Source organism: Euphorbia lathyris, chromosome 10 (assembly GCF_963576675.1).
Source record: "Euphorbia lathyris chromosome 10, ddEupLath1.1, whole genome shotgun sequence".
NCBI lineage: Eukaryota > Viridiplantae > Streptophyta > Magnoliopsida > Malpighiales > Euphorbiaceae > Euphorbia > Euphorbia lathyris.
Genome location: NC_088919.1, coordinates 72,430,100 through 72,447,810, shown reverse-complemented (window position 1 = coordinate 72,447,810; position 17,711 = coordinate 72,430,100). Strand labels below are relative to the sequence as shown.

At 33.2% G+C, this 17,711-nt stretch overlaps 1 protein-coding gene across 1 annotated transcript; it reads left to right on the top strand.

The window, feature by feature from the left end:
- Positions 1 to 352: 352 nt before the first annotated feature.
- Positions 353 to 16,264, top strand: LOC136209409 (protein YABBY 2-like). The gene is made up of 6 exons (XM_066000866.1): positions 353 to 550; positions 1,052 to 1,156; positions 2,222 to 2,330; positions 7,085 to 7,136; positions 13,782 to 13,857; positions 15,993 to 16,264. The coding sequence occupies exons 1-6, from the start codon at positions 479 to 481 to the stop codon at positions 16,068 to 16,070; spliced, it is 492 nt and encodes a 163-aa protein (XP_065856938.1). The 5' UTR covers positions 353 to 478; the 3' UTR covers positions 16,071 to 16,264.
- Positions 16,265 to 17,711: the final 1,447 nt, after the last annotated feature.

Genomic DNA, 17,711 nt, shown 5'->3' with positions numbered 1-17,711 from the left:
ATATGTGTAAATTGTGTTGCACGCGCTTTGAAATATTACTATAAAAATTACAAAATAGCTTAAAACATACTTAAAAAAGGAAGTTCTGACTTGCTCAACTTTAAAACATTTCCTCTTTAATATTAGAACCTCAATCCTCGATTTCAGTCGTTTTACTTTTCAAAGACACGTACAACACTTTTTGCATTTGCCACCTGGCTAGTAATTAATTGTGTACATTTTAAACAAATTGACGAGGTTACCTGGTCATTTTAACCAAGTTGAGCTATCAGAACATTTTAAAAGTCCAGCTTTTAAACAAGTTGAGGGTAGAAATGATTTATTAAGCCCTAAACTAATTATACTAGTACTATCTCTTTAGTAAGCAAGACACTTAGTTTCTCTTACATTATACATAAAAACCTCCTTTATCTCCCATATAAGAAAACATCCCATACAACAACATCATTATTCTAGATCCATCAATAGAAATATCACCATGTCTGTGGATAATATTGCTTCTGAACATGTTTGTTATGGCCACTGCAGCTTCTGCAACACTAATTTAGCGGTATTTTCCCCCATTTTCTTTCATCTTTTCCTGCTACGGTTTGTTTATATTTGTTCATATAATTACTCCCAAAATGACTAGATCTCCCTCTTTTTTTTCTTCTTTTTGCTTAATTTGTCATCACAAGCCCTAAAACCATATGAAAATACAAATTGATTTCAGAAAAATATGTGATTGGATGGATCAAATTTCAGAATTAGTTAGATTTATACAGCTTTATGAGTTTCAGAAAAATTGACAGCATATGATGAGTTGTTTGTCTAGGATTAACCAAGTTTCAAATCAAAGTCTGTTTTTATCAGTACTTTTATGCAGTGATTTATACATTTCTTGTTCTTGTCATGTCATTTTCTTCTCTACTTTTTACAGTTTTACAGTCTCAGGCGCACTCAATGTATTAGTGGAATTTTTTTACATTTTGATTCAGTAACTACATGTCTTTTTTACCCATGTTTTTATATGGAAACTAAGGAATAATTTTGGTTTATGTTTGATGTTTAGGTGGATGTTCCAAGCAACATCATGTTGAATGCAGTGACTGTGAAATGTGGACATTGTGCTAATTTATTGTCTTTCACTTTAACACCTACTCATCATCATCTCCATGTAAGTTATATCATCAATTCTTATGTTGTACGGACACTTCTCTTTATAAGCGTTCCTGCATTTCGGTATTGGATGTTTTCGGATCCTATTTTCGTTGGAAATGGTTCAGGGATCAAAAATCATAACATAAACTAAGTGTCTTTTTTTTGTTAAATTCCATTGTTTAGTCCTTTAAAAACGCAATTTACTGTATTGGCGCTATTTTTCGTATTTTCCTCTTTTATCTTTCCTTTTCCGTTTAGAATTCAGTTCTAGAGTCACTATTTAAGGGTTTGTTTTGGTTGTAAAGAGGCAATATAATGTTGAATGCAGTGAATGTAAAATGTCTGCATTGTGCTAATTTATTGTCTCTCACTTTGACACCAACTCATCATCTCATCACTTCCTATGTTACACGGACACTTCTCTTTAGGAGCATTTTGTGTCAGTGTTCGTGTATGTTTGGTGTCTGATGCGGTTGAAGAGCTAGCTTGTAAGTTTATGAGAAAGATTTGATGCAATGATAGCTTCTTAATTTTTTGTCAAGTTTGAGGTTTCGGTTTTTAGCTTTTTCGAACCCTATTTTCATTGAAAATGGGCCAAAGGTCAAATTCTATCATTTAAGCCTTAAAAAACGTAATTTACTGTTTTTGTGTTATTTTCGTATTTTCCTTTTTTTTTTGTGTTTCCTTTTCTGTTTAGGATTCCGTTCCAGAGTTTTAATATTTAAGACTTTGTTACAATTTTTTGTTTCTAAAGTTCTATGTATTCGAAGGTTATTGATAGACAATTGTACGCGATTCAACTATTAGTAATGAAATCTCTTGATTCTTCCTAGTCAATGTCCGCGTCTATTTTCCTTTGAGGGCTATTTTATGAAGATCATGTCTTAAAAGTAAGGTTTTCCATGTCCGTGTCCATCTCGTGTCTGTGTTTCTTTAAAGGTTATTTTATGAAGGTCATGTTCTAAGGATTCCGATTTCCGTATCCATATCCGTTTTTTGGATCCATGTTAACAATATGGTTTATTTAACTTTGTTTTTTAATTTATAATTGATAAATTCTTTTCTCTATTTAAATTGACAGAAGGAGAAGTCATTTTCTCAAGATGTAAGTGAGTCTTCAAAGTGTAATAAAGTTGGAGTCTCACAGTCTTCTTCAGATAATGAAGTAACCAAAACACTCTCAGTAAATGGTACGCAATATTACTCTCCTCTCTTTTTCTGTATGTCTTCAACAAGTTATCCAAATACTTTAATATAACGGAGTCCGTATTGGATTAGGAATTGTCAACAGTTCGGCTGGACTAACAGTCCGTATTGATTTAGGAATTGTTTACGGTTTGGATTAGGACTGAGACTTGGACTAACGGTCAGTTTGAGGGCAAATTATTAGAAGCATCCGGTTCTCCATGTCAAATGGAGGACCTCCCATACATATTTTGACACGTATAACATGGACCCACACATATTATAAGAGGCCCCACTATTTTAATTATTACGTGGGGTCATAATACACGTGTCCAAATGTGAATTGGAGGTCCTCCGAGTGACATGGAAAACTCGGTGCTTAATATAAGAACTCCAATTTGAGCCTTCGTTTCCTAGTTAATTTAGGGTTGTGTTACACGAGTTAGACCGAGATTTGTCTCCTTAAAATAGTCGGCCACTTCATGTATATTTATATTTACATATATATATATATATATATATATATATATATATATATATAGGGATTCATTAACATTAATATACAGCGTGTGAATATTTTAGATATACTATGTTCGTTTAGAATTGACAAGAAGCTACTATACATAGTTATTTTAGAAAAAGAAATCATCTAACTTCTATCAAGATGTTAGAGATAATAATAACAGTTATTCTTAGACTTTATATCATTTGGGTAAAATGGTTTTTCACATGATATATCGGATATTTAGGCTAATAAGAGTTGGCCCGAATAGTAAGGAGTTGATGTTTCTACTTGACAGGTTTGAGGTTCGATTCCCTAATCAGTAAAAATTTACTTTTTGTTGGTAGGTAATCTGTAAATTTCACTGTAAACCCTAGGCGAGGATCAGTGATTTGAGTTGAACTTGGGAGTGGATAGACCTACCTGACCTAAACTTTTGTGTGACAAAAAAAGTCTCTTAGCTCGACCAATTGGTAGAAGGATTACATAAATAAAAATTCATCATATAGAAAAATGAGTATGTGTTGTACGTATTTCAAGCCCAGGAGACATTCACGTCTCGTAAACCTGTTAATAATTTGCATCGGACCAGACCTAATTAGACTTGACACATAAATACTTTTTCCAAGCCAACCTAACATGTACTATTTTCACATCTGACTCGGACCAGACTAGGCTGGGTTAAGAAAACTAATTTCCAAGTCTACCCAACCTAGTTGGCTCAGGTAATTTATTTATATTATTAAAGTTAAAATTAAAATTAAACTATATTATAAATGATAAAAATGCATCAAATTACATTTAATCAATTAAAACTCAATAAACATAATCTTAAATACAAAAAAAAACATTTAACAAACTATTAACAAATCAAATATAGGTATATATAAGGGCAAGCCGAGTCGAGGCGACTTGGGATTTGAGGTAGAACGCAACCCATTTTATGAGCGAGTTTGAGCCGGATTGGACCAAACATTAAAATATGCATGTCCAAGCCTAATTCTTAAGAAGCGATTTGGACGGATCAACGGATTCATGAATAGGTCTAGTAACCGATGATGTGTCAAATGTTGGGGAGTAGAGTACAAAAAGCTCCTCCGCGTAGGGCCCCGAATTTAAAGGGGCCTAAATTTTTTTTATATAATATTTAACTAAATTATTTTTATATTTTCATATGTCAAAAATTAAGTGAATATTAAATATCTAGAGTCCAATGGTCTAAGAATCTTAAATGGTCCAATTTATTATTATTATTATTATTATTATTATTATTATTATTATTATTATGTAAAAAATCAAGTTAAAGTATTTTTATGTTTTATTTTGTAGAAAGATTATTATTATATGAAAATATTAATTTTTTTTTAATGAATAGGATCTAATTTTTTTCATTTAGCACACAACCCCGAAATGTTTAAGGCAGCCATGGTCAAATATAACAATAAAATCTATTTTTATATCTTACCTAAGTTAAGCTTTAACCAAAAGGTTTCTTTTTTTTTTTTTTTTTTAGCAAAACCAAAAGGTTTCTTGACAACTACCAACACTATTTTTATATATTAAAAAAAACTTCTTTTTTATTTTTAAACTTTTAGTTAAAATGGTTTCTTTTGACATTATATATTTATTTTATTTCGGTTTAAACAATTTTTTTTCTAAAAATAAATTGATAACTGAAACCTAAAATATCATAAAATATTGATTCAATTCGAACCAAATTATGAGAGAGATCCAATTGAGATCCAATTGACTTGACTATATTCACATGCGTTAAAGATCTAATTAGCGATGTAAAATTAATAAAAATGTCACTATTTTGAGAAATTTCTAGATACGTCACTGTTAATAAAACTATCATTTTATTTCAATTATGAGAAAGATCTAATTGACTTGACTACGTTCGCATATGTTAAGGATCTAATTAGTGATTTTAAAACACTTCGTAAAATATTTATTAATAAAAATGTCACTGCTTTTAGAAAGTTCTAGATCTGTCACTGTTTATAAAACTATATAAATTAGGAACTAGATAAACATATGCTAATTATATTGAAGTAAAGTTTAATTTGATGATTTATATTTTTTGAGTGATAAAAAAATGATAATTTTAGGGTACATTCCCTATATTTCATGTACAAGAAAATAGTTAGATGAATTTTGTCTATATGTATGTGTATAAAATTGTGCAGTCATTCTGATGAGATGTTTTTTTCTTTTTTATGTACATATAGAGTTAAAATTGAAATGAAAACATAGTATATAATAGCTTCTTGAATTTAACTACTTGCACATTTTTCAACACACTTCCTTGTCTTTTTCTTTTTCATTGTTATATTAATTGAAAAAAATATATATGTTAAGATGTGGATATGTAAGGCTGAAATATTAAATGCATCTATGATTTTTCTAAAATGGTTTTAAATTTTACTTTGATAAGATATTAAGGTTTTTGGGAAATTCTCAATTTAGATCACACGTACAAAATTACATCAATATAGATTTAAGGTTTAATAGGCATCCAACCCCTTAAACTTGTAACTTTTTTTCACCTGGCCCCCTTAATTTGGGGGACAACCTCTCAACCCCCTCAACTCTCCAAAAACATCACATACAGCCCCTTACACCCCTATGTTCGGTCAAAATATTGACCAGTGTAGAAAACGCGTTTGACTGTTGGCCACACCAATGCCACGTGTCATTTTTTATTAAATTTTTTCATTGAGACCCATGCTCGGCGAGCAACTACCAGAGATGGATTTCAATCAGAATTCTTATGCCAGCATGAAAAATCTTATAAAAAAGTGACACGTGACATTGGTGTGGTCAACAATCAAGCACGTTTTCTACACGGGTCAATATTTTGATCGAACATAGGGATGTAATGGGTTGTATGTGATGTTTTTGGAGAGTTGAGAGGGTTGAGAGGTTGTCTCCTAAGTTGAGGGGGCCAGGTGAAAAAAAGTTACAAGTTTAGGGGGTTGGATGCCTATTAAGCCTAGATTTAATGTTTAAAAAATGGTACCAATTTAGGTATCGATAACAAAACGTGAAATGTTATTTATATTACTCCATTAAGTTTTATCAATTGTACGTGGAGAGAGAAATCGGAGCTTAATGGAGTAATATGAATGACATGTCACGTTCTATTATCGTGGTCTAATTTGGTATCCCTTTTTAGACGTTAAGTCTATATTTGTGTTATTTTGTACGTATAACCTAAATTGATACTTCTCAAAAAACCATATGCTTATTTTGGTACCTTATCCCTAAATTTTATCTAAATTAAGTTACTTTGCGGACTTCAAGATTAAAAAGAAACACTGGAAAAATAACGTGGTTGGCACATTAATAGTAGTCAACTTTCATTGCTGACCGAAAAGACACTTGGTTGCTACCTAGCTGATCTCAATGACATGTGTCAGCTGAATGGCAGCCACATGTCGCTTCGGCCAGCTACATGAAAACCATGTGTCTTTCGGTCAGCGATGAAAATTGATTATTGCTGATGTGACAGTCATGTTATTTTTTCGGTGCCTTTTTCCTTTTGAAGTCGTTGGAGTGACTTAATTGAGACAAAATTTAAAGTTGAATAGTTTTACTAAGACAAATTGAAATTTAGTGATTATTTTGAGGAGTTAAATGCACCATTGGTTACTGAACTTAAATGGTTATCTTAAGATGGTCACTCAACTTCAATTTGTCTCAATAAAATCACTCAACTTTGAGTTTTGTCTCAATTAAGTCACTATAACGATTTTAATGATTAAAAATCATCGGAATTATGACATAAGTGATACGTCAATATGAGACAACTCATATTTCTAACCGAAATGACACATGTCATCCACATATGCGCCACATGGCTATCACTTGTCGGTTATTTTTATGAAAAAAAACTAAAATTTAGTTTTTTCATAAAAATATCCGACATGCGGTTGTCACATTTCGTTTCGGTCAGATATTTGAGTTAACTTATGTTGACGTGTCATCCATGTCATTATTTCGATGTGTTTTAACCAATAAAATCGACGGAGTGACCTAATTGAGACAAAACTCAAAGTTAAGTGATTTTATTGAGATAAATTGAAGTTGAGTGGCCATTTTGAGACAACCATGTAAATTCAGTGACCAATGGTGCATGTAACCCCTATTTTGAGAACACGATGAAAGTTTAATACCCAATAATGCATTTAACCCTAAAATTGAATTATATTGATTTGACATATTGATCTAATTGCAAAGTATTGACCTAATTAGGAGGCTTGGGGAAAAGACAGCGGGCTCCTTCAGCATACAATAAATTTATCAAGTTAGTATATACATATATATCCATCACTTTCCCAAGTTTACTAATCTCCATTTCATGCCTACTAAAAAGGTTAAGGCTTTGTTTGGTGTAATTTTCATTTTTGTTATGTGCAAAGTGATACGATTAGTTCCGGGTGATAGTGTTCTGATGATGATAGACAAAATTCCGGGTGATAGTGTTCTGACGGTCGACAGGACAAAAGCAATTGATGGTAGGGGTGGTTCTAGCGGTAGAGGGGTAAGAGTGATACGATGAATTCCGGATGATAGTGTTCATTGATATATAAATTTCGATTATTAAAGGGTAAGACTTAGAAAGCAATAGAAGTACATTGGGACCGAACGATCTTTACAAGGATTGCATGATCGACCACCGAATGTCGGGAGCCTCCTAGTTGATCCCCATTTTTCCTTTTCCTTCATAAACTTAAGGCTTTAATGCCTCGGAGTATTAGGTCTCCCATGTAGAATTTCCTCAGTCTCATTTTCTTGTCATGAGCTATTTTTAACCTTTGACTATATGTAGCCATTCTAATTTCCACCTGCTTTTGTTTCTCTTCTAGCAGTTCAAGATTTTCCCAGAGGTTTCCTTCGTTAGCTACCTCTGAGTAAAAATTTGTTCTTGGGCCAAATGCACCTATCTCTATTAGAAAGCCTCTAAATCGTACGTAGAGGAGAATGGTGTTCCTTGTAGTGGTTCTAGAAGTGATTCAACATACCTAAAGGACACTATCAAATTCTTCTACCCAAGATGTCTTGACAACTTGCAGCCTCATTTTCAGCACGTGAATAATGGTTTGATTTATGACCTTATTCATCTCGTTACTTTGAGGATGAAAGACTGAGGTGAACTAGAGCTTGATGTGCAATTTCTCGTAATAAGTCCTAAAGGCTTGAAAATCAAACTCTCTAATGTTCTGAGAAATTATGGTATGGATGATTCTGAATCTACTGAGTATGGGATTTTTTCATGAAGTCAATTATGCATTTGGATGTGATGGATGAAACAGCTTCGACCTCTCCCATTGGGTGAAGTAGTCTAATATGATGAGGTATTTCTTCTGACATTGAGCTTCAAGAGAAGCCCATATTATATCAATGCCCCATTACGTGAATTTCCATGTTGAGGGGTATGACCTTTCTTGCGGATGTTGGGATCTTTATATCCTGTAAGAATGCTTGGCATGGCTGACATTTACGAACAAATTGTGCTGCATATTGAGCTATCTTAAGCCAGTAGAATCCCTATAATCGATCTTTTCTCACTAAGGCTTTTTTGACTTCATAGCTTCTAAAGATGCCCTATTGAATTTCTTTCATGATGTATTGAGCGTCCGTGAAGCCAACACACTTTAGCCATGGGTGACTGGAAGACCTTGATGAAGGGTAGTATCCACGACTGCATACCAGTCCAATTGTTGTACGACTTTGATCTATTCATTTTTATCCTCTAACAGGGCTCTTATAGTCAAATAGGGAAAAATTGGATAGAATCATGCATTGCTCAAGACTATAGCCATTACCTTTACCTCATGGATGGTTTTGTTGAGATTTTTTACCCAAACATGATTGATTTCTAAGATCGCTCCCGACTCTAGGATTTTTACTAGTTAGTCCCTGTAAAGCCCACAGATGACGTATTTTTCTTAAATGAGGCCCTCGGTATATGACCTTGATTCTGGAGGGGGAGATATGTGATCCATCTAGGTTGATAAAAATTTGGCCAATTGATCGACTTCGTAGTGCTCCTCTTTAATAATGTGTTTGATCTCTAACTTCCTTTCTTCGTGCTGCCCTAAAGCCATGAGTTGCTTTTCCAAAGAAAGTATTTCTTCATTATAGTCTCTTTATCCTCACAACTACTCAAGAGTTGGCTGACTACCAATTTCGAATCGCTTTTAAAAAATGTTCTATCTGGCTTTATGATGTTTAGAATCATGATTCCTTGAAGCATGACCTCATCTCCTTGGAAGCATGAAAGGCCACAGTTGAAGCATATTGAAGGGAAAATACCTCTCGTATTAGAGCCTTCATCAACAAATACCTCTCGTACGTCCAGTTCTACTTGGACATCTGACTCAGATTTAAGGATTTCAATTAGAAATTCTGCAAGCGCTTGAGCTTTAAAAGCCTTTTAAGGCTTGAACATAACATCAAACTTTGTTAACAATACATCCTATTTTTCCAACCTACCATAGGTCTCCCAGATGATGGAGTATCGTTCTTAGGGGTGTGTCTGTTTGTACCATAATTGAATGACTCTGAAAAGTAATGTCGGAGCTTTTGGACTGTGATGACTACCCTAAAAACCGCTTCTATAGTTTTGGATACCTTGTCTCTTCATCTCTCAACACCATAGTCACATAGTAAAGATGGAATTGCTTAGCTCTTTCTTTTCTTATTAGGACCGTCCCTACACACTCATCAATGACACTCACATACATGTCGAAGGTTTCCCCTGGAAGTGGTTGACTTAGTAATAGAGGTGAAGCTAATAACTCCTTTAACCTTTTGAAGGACATTTGTAATTCATCCATCCAGTTGATAACTTGGGCTCCTTTTAAGCTTTTGCAGAAAGGAATACACCAATTGGCTGAGCAGGAAATAAAGCATCATAGAGCGTTGATTTTTTATTAAGCTTCTAGACATTGTTTATCTTTTTTGGTGCATCCATGTCCATAATAAATGGGATTTTTTTCGGTATTAGCCTTTATCCTCCTCTGCGAGATTATGAATCCCAATAACTTTCTCAAGCTTACACCCAAGGTGAATTTTTTTGGATTAAGCATAAGTTCATATTCTCTTATTGTGTCGAAGATCGTTTGCAAATCTAAAGCACGGTCTTCAATAATCTTGCTCTTGACAATCTTGTCATCCACGTAGATTTTAATTTTTTCCTTAATAAGATCCTTGAAAATTTAATTTATCAGTCTCTGGTCTATTGTGCATGCATTCTTTAGGCCAAATTGCATTACTTCGTAATATTACATTACCTAAGAGGTGATGAAACTAGTTTTTCTTTGTATGCCTTGACCATCGGGGTTTGATGATATTTAGTTGCTGCAGCCAATGTAGAATATATGGCATAGTCGTCTGTAGAGTCTACCAACATGTATATAAAGCGCAGTGGATATGAATCCTTTAGGAAAGCCTTATTAAGTTCAGTGAAATCAACACATAATCGCGACTTGTCAATGACCTTTTTTACTAACACCACGTTCAATAACCACGGGGCGTAGTGTACCGCTTCAATATGGTTGCATCTTATTAGCTTGTCAACCTCTGATGTAATGGCCTTTTGCCTTTCAGTCATGTGGTTTCTTTTCTTTTATCTCACTATTTCGCATAGGGATACACGTCTAGAGTATGAGTTATAATATTTGGTGACACTCATGTAACATCCTTTGGGCACCATGTAAAAGTTGAGATGTTTCTTTTCAAGGTTTCCACTACATTTTCTTTTATCGTCGATGGTAGCTCTATTGTAACTTTATTCTACTTTCTTTTGGTTAACCAAATAGTTTCAATGTCCCCTAGAAGTTTTATCCACTCTCCTTCTTCTTCCGGTACCTCAAAGTTAGTGGGTTTCATTTAGAGTGAGGTCATGTATGTTTCCCTAGCGATTATCTAGTTCCCCTAGGATAACGACATTCCTCCTTTCGTGGGTATCTCTCATGTCAGGTGGTAGATGGATAGGGCTACGACCAATTATGATAACAAAGGCCTCCCTATGATGACATTGTATGGAAAAATAGTGGCAACTACAAGAAACTCTACTTTAGTTCTCCATTTTGGGTGTCCATCGCCAATTTTTTATTTTTAACCTGATGTTATAGAGTATGGCAATCATGTGGTCATTGATTCCAACAAAGGGGGAGAGTATGAACCATTTTATCTGACTCTGTTTTCAAGTCATCGTAAGCCTTTCTGGTGATAATGTTCACAGCTCTACCAGTGTCGATGAACACTCTTTGAACTGTGAAATTTTCTTTGATCACCATAATGACTAGACCATCATTGTGATCTTATTTAGGCATATTTTTTTTAACTACTGAATAAGAACTCAAAGATGACCTCTTGAAGCCTTTTCTTATCTTCATATGCTCATTTTCTTTTTGTTAATTGATCTCTTTGTGGATCTCCATCAATCAAATTTATAACCCATCAGGGAGTGCATTCCATACTCAATGATTTCTTTCGCTTCGTAGAAGGTTCCTTTGATGACTTCTTCAAGAAGCAATCTAATATTCCCATTTTATCCAGCTCGATTTCCAACTTCCTATAATCTTCGATGTCTTGACCCTCGCTCTTATGGAATTTATAATATGCTACATTTTTACGGTGCGCTTAACATTTCAGTTTGGGGGGATACTCAATGTGTTGCTTATTCTTTTATACATGGTACCTCACTTCCTTCTTGGAGGCATGAAGTTGTGCTTCAGTTGTTCCTTCTGCTTCTTGCAATCTATATCCTTGTCTCCTCTGTGGTGTTGTTTCAAAATGTATTCTGCACTAAGACGATCCTTTGCACTGGTGCTTTTCATCATGGGGGTTGAGTTTGTGACTGTCCTATTTGACAAAGTCTCTATCTATTGCATAATTTCGGGGAACATTTAGGTTGTCATGTAATTAGTTCATGGGAGAAGGATTCTCTTAAGCAATTTTTCGTTATGGCGTATACCGCATCGCCAATGATGAGATGTCGGATTTGGATTGTGATCTTTTGTAACTTCTCTACCCAAGCCTATAGGCTTTCTCTGGGTTCATATACCATGTACTTGAGATCTTGGAATTTTTTACTTTTAGGTATTAAGGTAATCGAGTGTTGGGAAAACTCGTTTACCATTTGGTTGAAACTTCAGATTGATCCAGCAGGTAGTTGTTCATACTAATTAAAGTTTACCGTTTTTTAAGTGGTGGGAAAATTTCGGCATATAACGTCATTTGTAGCCGTCATAGTTTCTTATGTTCTTCTGAATTCTTTATTTGCGCCCTTGGATCTCCCATCCTCTTATATTTTTCTAGAGAGATTATTTAAAACCTCTAGGCATAAGCCCATGTAAGATATGGGAACATAATAGGGAGTTAAGGTTGGTTACCTCCAACATATAAGCGTTTATTCCTGCATTTACCATAACGTTCCTCAACTCCCTCTAGATGATCTCCTTCATTTATTACTTTTTCATAGGCCTCTAAATATCTTCATTATCGAAGGATGTACCCTGGTGAGTTTTCCATCTATCTCTGGGGAGATAAGGGTATAATTACCTTTCTCTCTCGCTGTTGTTTTCTCGAGATCCAGACCCAATAGAGATTTTTAGTACCTTACTCCTGCACTGCAGGGACTATGATTCATCTGGGTATCTCCAAGCCTTGCGCTTGTTTCCTGAGGATCTTAACACGTCCGGGTGTTTGTGCGATCTGCGATTTTTTGGGAAGGACACAAACTCTTTTCCAAGCCACTTTTGATATGACAGAGAGTTAGATCTGGCCGCATCTTTCCAAGTCAAGCGTGGGGGTGATCTTCCATGTAGGAATCCTTTCAACTGCTCTCATTATAAGAGGAAGAGAGCGACCGAGAGTGATAGTTTTGAAGTTTATGAGGAGTTCATTGTTTCTCTCTAGACCTTCTGTTAGCGTACTGCTGCCAGTATTCTGGAAACATATTCCTCCTACGATGACATCTGTAGACAATAAGATTCATGGAAGAGCATGCGATATAGTCTTCTCTTTTCGCCAACCTAATAGCTTCCTCGGTGGTGTTCAATTTTTCTTGTAACTCGTCAATTATTGTTACATTCATGTTAGTGGCCTCTTGCACAATGCTAACATTGTAAGGACATGTTCGGTTATATGGTCCATGAATTCCCTATTGGAAGGGTCGAGTGACCCCCAAGCTTTCCTCAATACGCTTATCAAGGTCACGAGAGCTTTATAGGAGACCGATTACATTACCGCTAGCATCAACTTGTGTGAGGACGATGGGTCTGTTAAGTTTTCTTGATGAGTCGTGGTCGCTTGTTTGTTCGGTCCACGCTCACCGCACCAATTTGATATGATTAATTCTAGGCGATAGTGCTCTGATGATGACTGAAACTCCTTTTATGTCTGAAGTAATACAGAAAAATCATCAAGGCGAGGTCATTGACTGACGACTCCACTTTAATGCCTAAACTAGAAGAATTTAATATGAGAGCACTAAGAAATTAAGTAAGAATTGTGATAGATGTATGTACCTTGATTGTGATGTCATATTCAGATGCAAATCTAGTAATTGGTGTAAGGTGTGAGCCCTAACTTCTTTGGAGGACAGGTGTCGACTCCTGAATGTGGATATATTTTAAGTGGTTACTGATATACCTAAATTGTGATTCCTTAATCCTAAGCATGAATCAGGGGTTCTCATCCGAAGAGGATTCAAAATGTATTTTATTGGTCCATGTTTTATAAAGGTTGTTTATTTCAATTCAGTATGATCTGTAGGTCTTCCTTACTTTACACGTCCTTCTTGTTAGCTCGAGATAAAGACACATGTATCCTGATAGTAATCGTATAATATCACAAACCAAATAAAATGCATGTGTAGAAAAAAAAAATGTTTATGCAATTAATTAATGGTACATAAGCATATATTATGTTTTGATAGGGAGGAGATTCGAAGGATAAAAGCTAATAATCCTAAGATTAGTCATAGAGAAGCTTTCAGCACTGCAGCTAAAAATGTAAGTTTTCTTTCTTTCTGATCATATTAATTAATTAATTAACTAACTAACTAACTAATAATTGGAGCAAGAAATTCTAAAGACCAATAAAAATAAAAAAGAAATGCATACCACTTAATATAAAGAAAATATTTGTACAATTATAATGTTTTCATGTTAAGGTCAATAAATTAACTAGAACATTTATTGTGTCAAGATAGAAAACGACAATAAAAGAGCGAAAAAAAAAAAAAAAATTGCTATTCACCGCCCCCAAATTACTTATCACCGCCTCCTATTGGACATTTTCGCCCTTTTCATTTTTCTATTCAAAAACTTAATATCCTTTCTCTCCCGAGCCAAAAATTGGATTTATGAAAAATGGACCCGAGAATGTCGAGAAAATCGAATAACTACAGTTCCTATTTACACTAATTGAAATTCGTCTCAAAAAACTAACCGATTTAATCAATATATAAAAAAAAATTCATCAAAAATGTGTTAAACGGGTGATTCACACATTCCGTCTAGGTAAAAACGGATGAACTATCCGTTTCTGCCTAGGCGGAAACGGGTGGATCACCCGTTTCTACCTAGGCGAAACGGGTGGATCACACGTTTCTGCCTAGGCGAAACGGGTCCGTTTCTGCCTACCCATTTCGCCTAGGCAGCAACGGGTGATCCACCCGTTTCCGCCTAGGCAGAAACGGATAGTTCATCCGTTTCAACCTAGGCGGAATGGTGTGAATCACCCGTTTAGTACATTTTCGATGAATTTTTTTCCCGAATTCGGAGATGAAACTCGTGTTTTCGATTCAATTTTCAAATAAAAATACTTATCTGGGGAATCATTAGTCTTTTTCATTTACCGTGTTTAAGTTTCATGAATGTTGTTCGGGTTTTTGAATTTCGAAGAAATTTGAAAGAATTTTAGTTTTTGAGTTTAAGAAATGAAAAGGGTAAAAATGTCCGAAAGAGGGCGATGATAAGTAATTTGGAGGTGGTAAATAGCAAACTTAAGAGAAGGGAAAATGTGATTATTATTATTTTATGAAAATATTTCATTAAATAAAAAAACAAAGTACAATAAAATCTCACAAAATTCACAAAATAAAATGTATAAAAAGACGCATAAAATAATTAACATATATTTTAAATCTAAATCCGCAGAAAATTAACTACAATCCAATCTTCATTATTTAGACTCTTTCGAACATTTGGATCAGAGTTTTTTTTTTTTTTTTGCAACCACATAAATCTATTGATCTATGGATAAAATGAATTGTTTCTACTCTTTCTAAATCCTAAAAAGGTATAAATAAATGAATAATTGAGAACAAATACAATTCAAATAGATAAAGAAATCCGGAAAAATATATAAACACCGATAAAAAAAATAACAACAACAAAACACATAAAACCTAACTGGATGGGAGGAGGAAGAAAAAAGATCCACAAAAGAGAAAAGTTGGTGTATCATGTCATTTTTGCGCCAAGGAAATAATTTTATAATGTGTGACACATTAATCAATAAAATATTAACATGTGAAATTAATTGATTGTATATTTCTCAATTAATTATTTATACAAAATTTTAGATTCTAAAATATATATCCTAAATTTTAAATTTTAAATAGTAAACTCTAAAATATGTGATATGTCATTTGAAACTTTTAAAAATCTCGAAGCGCAGTTGAAGTTTTGGACCAAATACATGAATTAACAAATGTGTTGAGCTTTCAATATAGGAAAAATTACAAAAATAAACTTTATGATTTTCCTGATTTGTAAAAACAATTTCGTGGTTTAAAAATTCATAAACAAAAATCTGTGGTTTGTGCAGTTTTGCAAACTCAGGTGATCCGTCAAAAATTAATATAGTGACTGTTTACCTAAAAATGGAGCAATTTTGAGCAATAAAAAATACTGACTATGAATTACTTTATATATAAAATCTGACTTTATAAATTAACTAAATCATAAATCATAAGTATCAATTTTTCAATGAAATATTGATTCATAAATTTTTTAACTGCAAATTCATAAATCATTGATCTTTATTTATACATTTTTAAACAACGAGGATTTTTTTTTTACAAATCGATTAAAATACGTGATAATTTATTTTATTTTTTTAACTTTTCCGATGCATGCAGTGGGCCCATCTTCCTCTCACCCAGTTTGGGTTAACCCTGAATGCCAACATGAAAGACATGCACAAGCAACCAATTTAATTTAGGATTTAAAGTAAGTAAACATTTTCTATATTAATTATATATTAATGTTGCAAATATTTGAATCATTATTATGTGATCAATTCTCTATGTTGTATAATTACATTTTTTTTAATCTGTGATCAATTAATAAATTGTATGTATTTATTATCAAAAAAAATAAATTGTATGTATTTCTTTGATATTTCCATAAATTGATTTCCATATAATTCTCACTGAGAATCATATATATTAGAGAAGAGCGAATTTAGCTATGATGTAAGGGTTGAAGCAAAATAACTAGTTATTGATAATCGAATCGAAATCTTAATTTAGTTCAGTTATTTTTTTTCTAAAAGTTGTGCGCAATGCACTTGTATTAAATAAAGAAAGATTACATTAAAGAGAAAGGAAAACCCTCAACTCACCCCACCCCATGTGATTCGAACCCATGACCTCTATAATCATAGGTAAGCTCTCAGTTATTTTTACTCTTTAATTTGGTTCAATTTTCATAATGATTTAGTTTGACAATCGGCAGGGCCGGCTCCAGGGGGAGGCTGCCTAGGCGGCGGCCTAGGGCCTCCGACTTACGGGGGCCTCCGATCGGAAATTTTTTAAAATTGGATAATTATTAAAAAAGTTATGGTTAAAAGGTATATAGAATTAAATATATAACAAGAAATAGTGCTAGCTTGAATGGTAAAGACATAGTGAAGATGTTTACAATGGTAAGAGTTCAATTCCCTGGATTATCATTTTTTTTTGTTCACATTTTCTTTTATTTTATTTTTTTCTTTGACAACACAAATGTATAAATTATTATTTTGTTATTATAGTTATTTTTAAATTTTTTTATTTTTTTATAAATTATAAGATGAAATTCACTTATGAATTACAAATTTATAAAATGTTGTTTAGACTTTGATTTATTTAAAAATTTAATATTTGACCACTAATTTATTATTTGGTCACATTTGGACCACAAACTATTCAAATTGATGAAATTCTACTTAATTATGATGAAGTCTTGATAAAATTATTTTCTTATAATATGTGGTGATATTTTGACTTATGAGCTTGACATGTCGTACGTTTTAAAGTTGATTTACCCAAATAATTAATGAGATTAAAACAAGAAAACAAATCTCTAAACTAAAATTTATCAAGTCTAATTATCAAAATATCATCATATGTCAATGATTCTATTAAGTTTTCATCCAAATTGGATTGAAATTTCACCAATTGGAATAGTTCCCTGGAATTCACTTATGAATTACAATTTGTAATTTGGTATAAAATGTTATTTAGACTGTGATTTATTTAAAATTTTAATATTTGACCACTAATTTATTATTTGGTCACATTTGAACCATAAACTATTCAAATTGATGAAATTCTACTTAATTATGATGAAGTCTTGATAAAATTATTTTCTTATAATATGTGGTGATATTTTGACTTATAAGCTTGACATGTTGTACGTTTTAAAGTTGATTTACCCAAATAATTAATGAGATTAAAACAAGAAAACAAATCTCTAAACTAAAATTTATCAAGTCTAATTATCAAAATATCATCATATGTCAATAATTCTATTAAGTTTCCATCCAAATTGGATTGAAATTTCACCAATTGGAATAGTTCAGTGGCCAAATGATA

Coding starts and splice junctions, on each gene's coding strand:
- LOC136209409 (XM_066000866.1), top strand. CDS start 479: ATGTCTGTGGATAATATTGCTTCTGAACATGTTTGTTATGGCCACTGC. Junction 551..1,051: donor TCTGCAACACTAATTTAGCG/GTATTTTCCCCC, acceptor TTTGATGTTTAG/GTGGATGTTCCAAGCAACAT. Junction 13,858..15,992: donor TCAGCACTGCAGCTAAAAAT/GTAAGTTTTCTT, acceptor CGATGCATGCAG/TGGGCCCATCTTCCTCTCAC.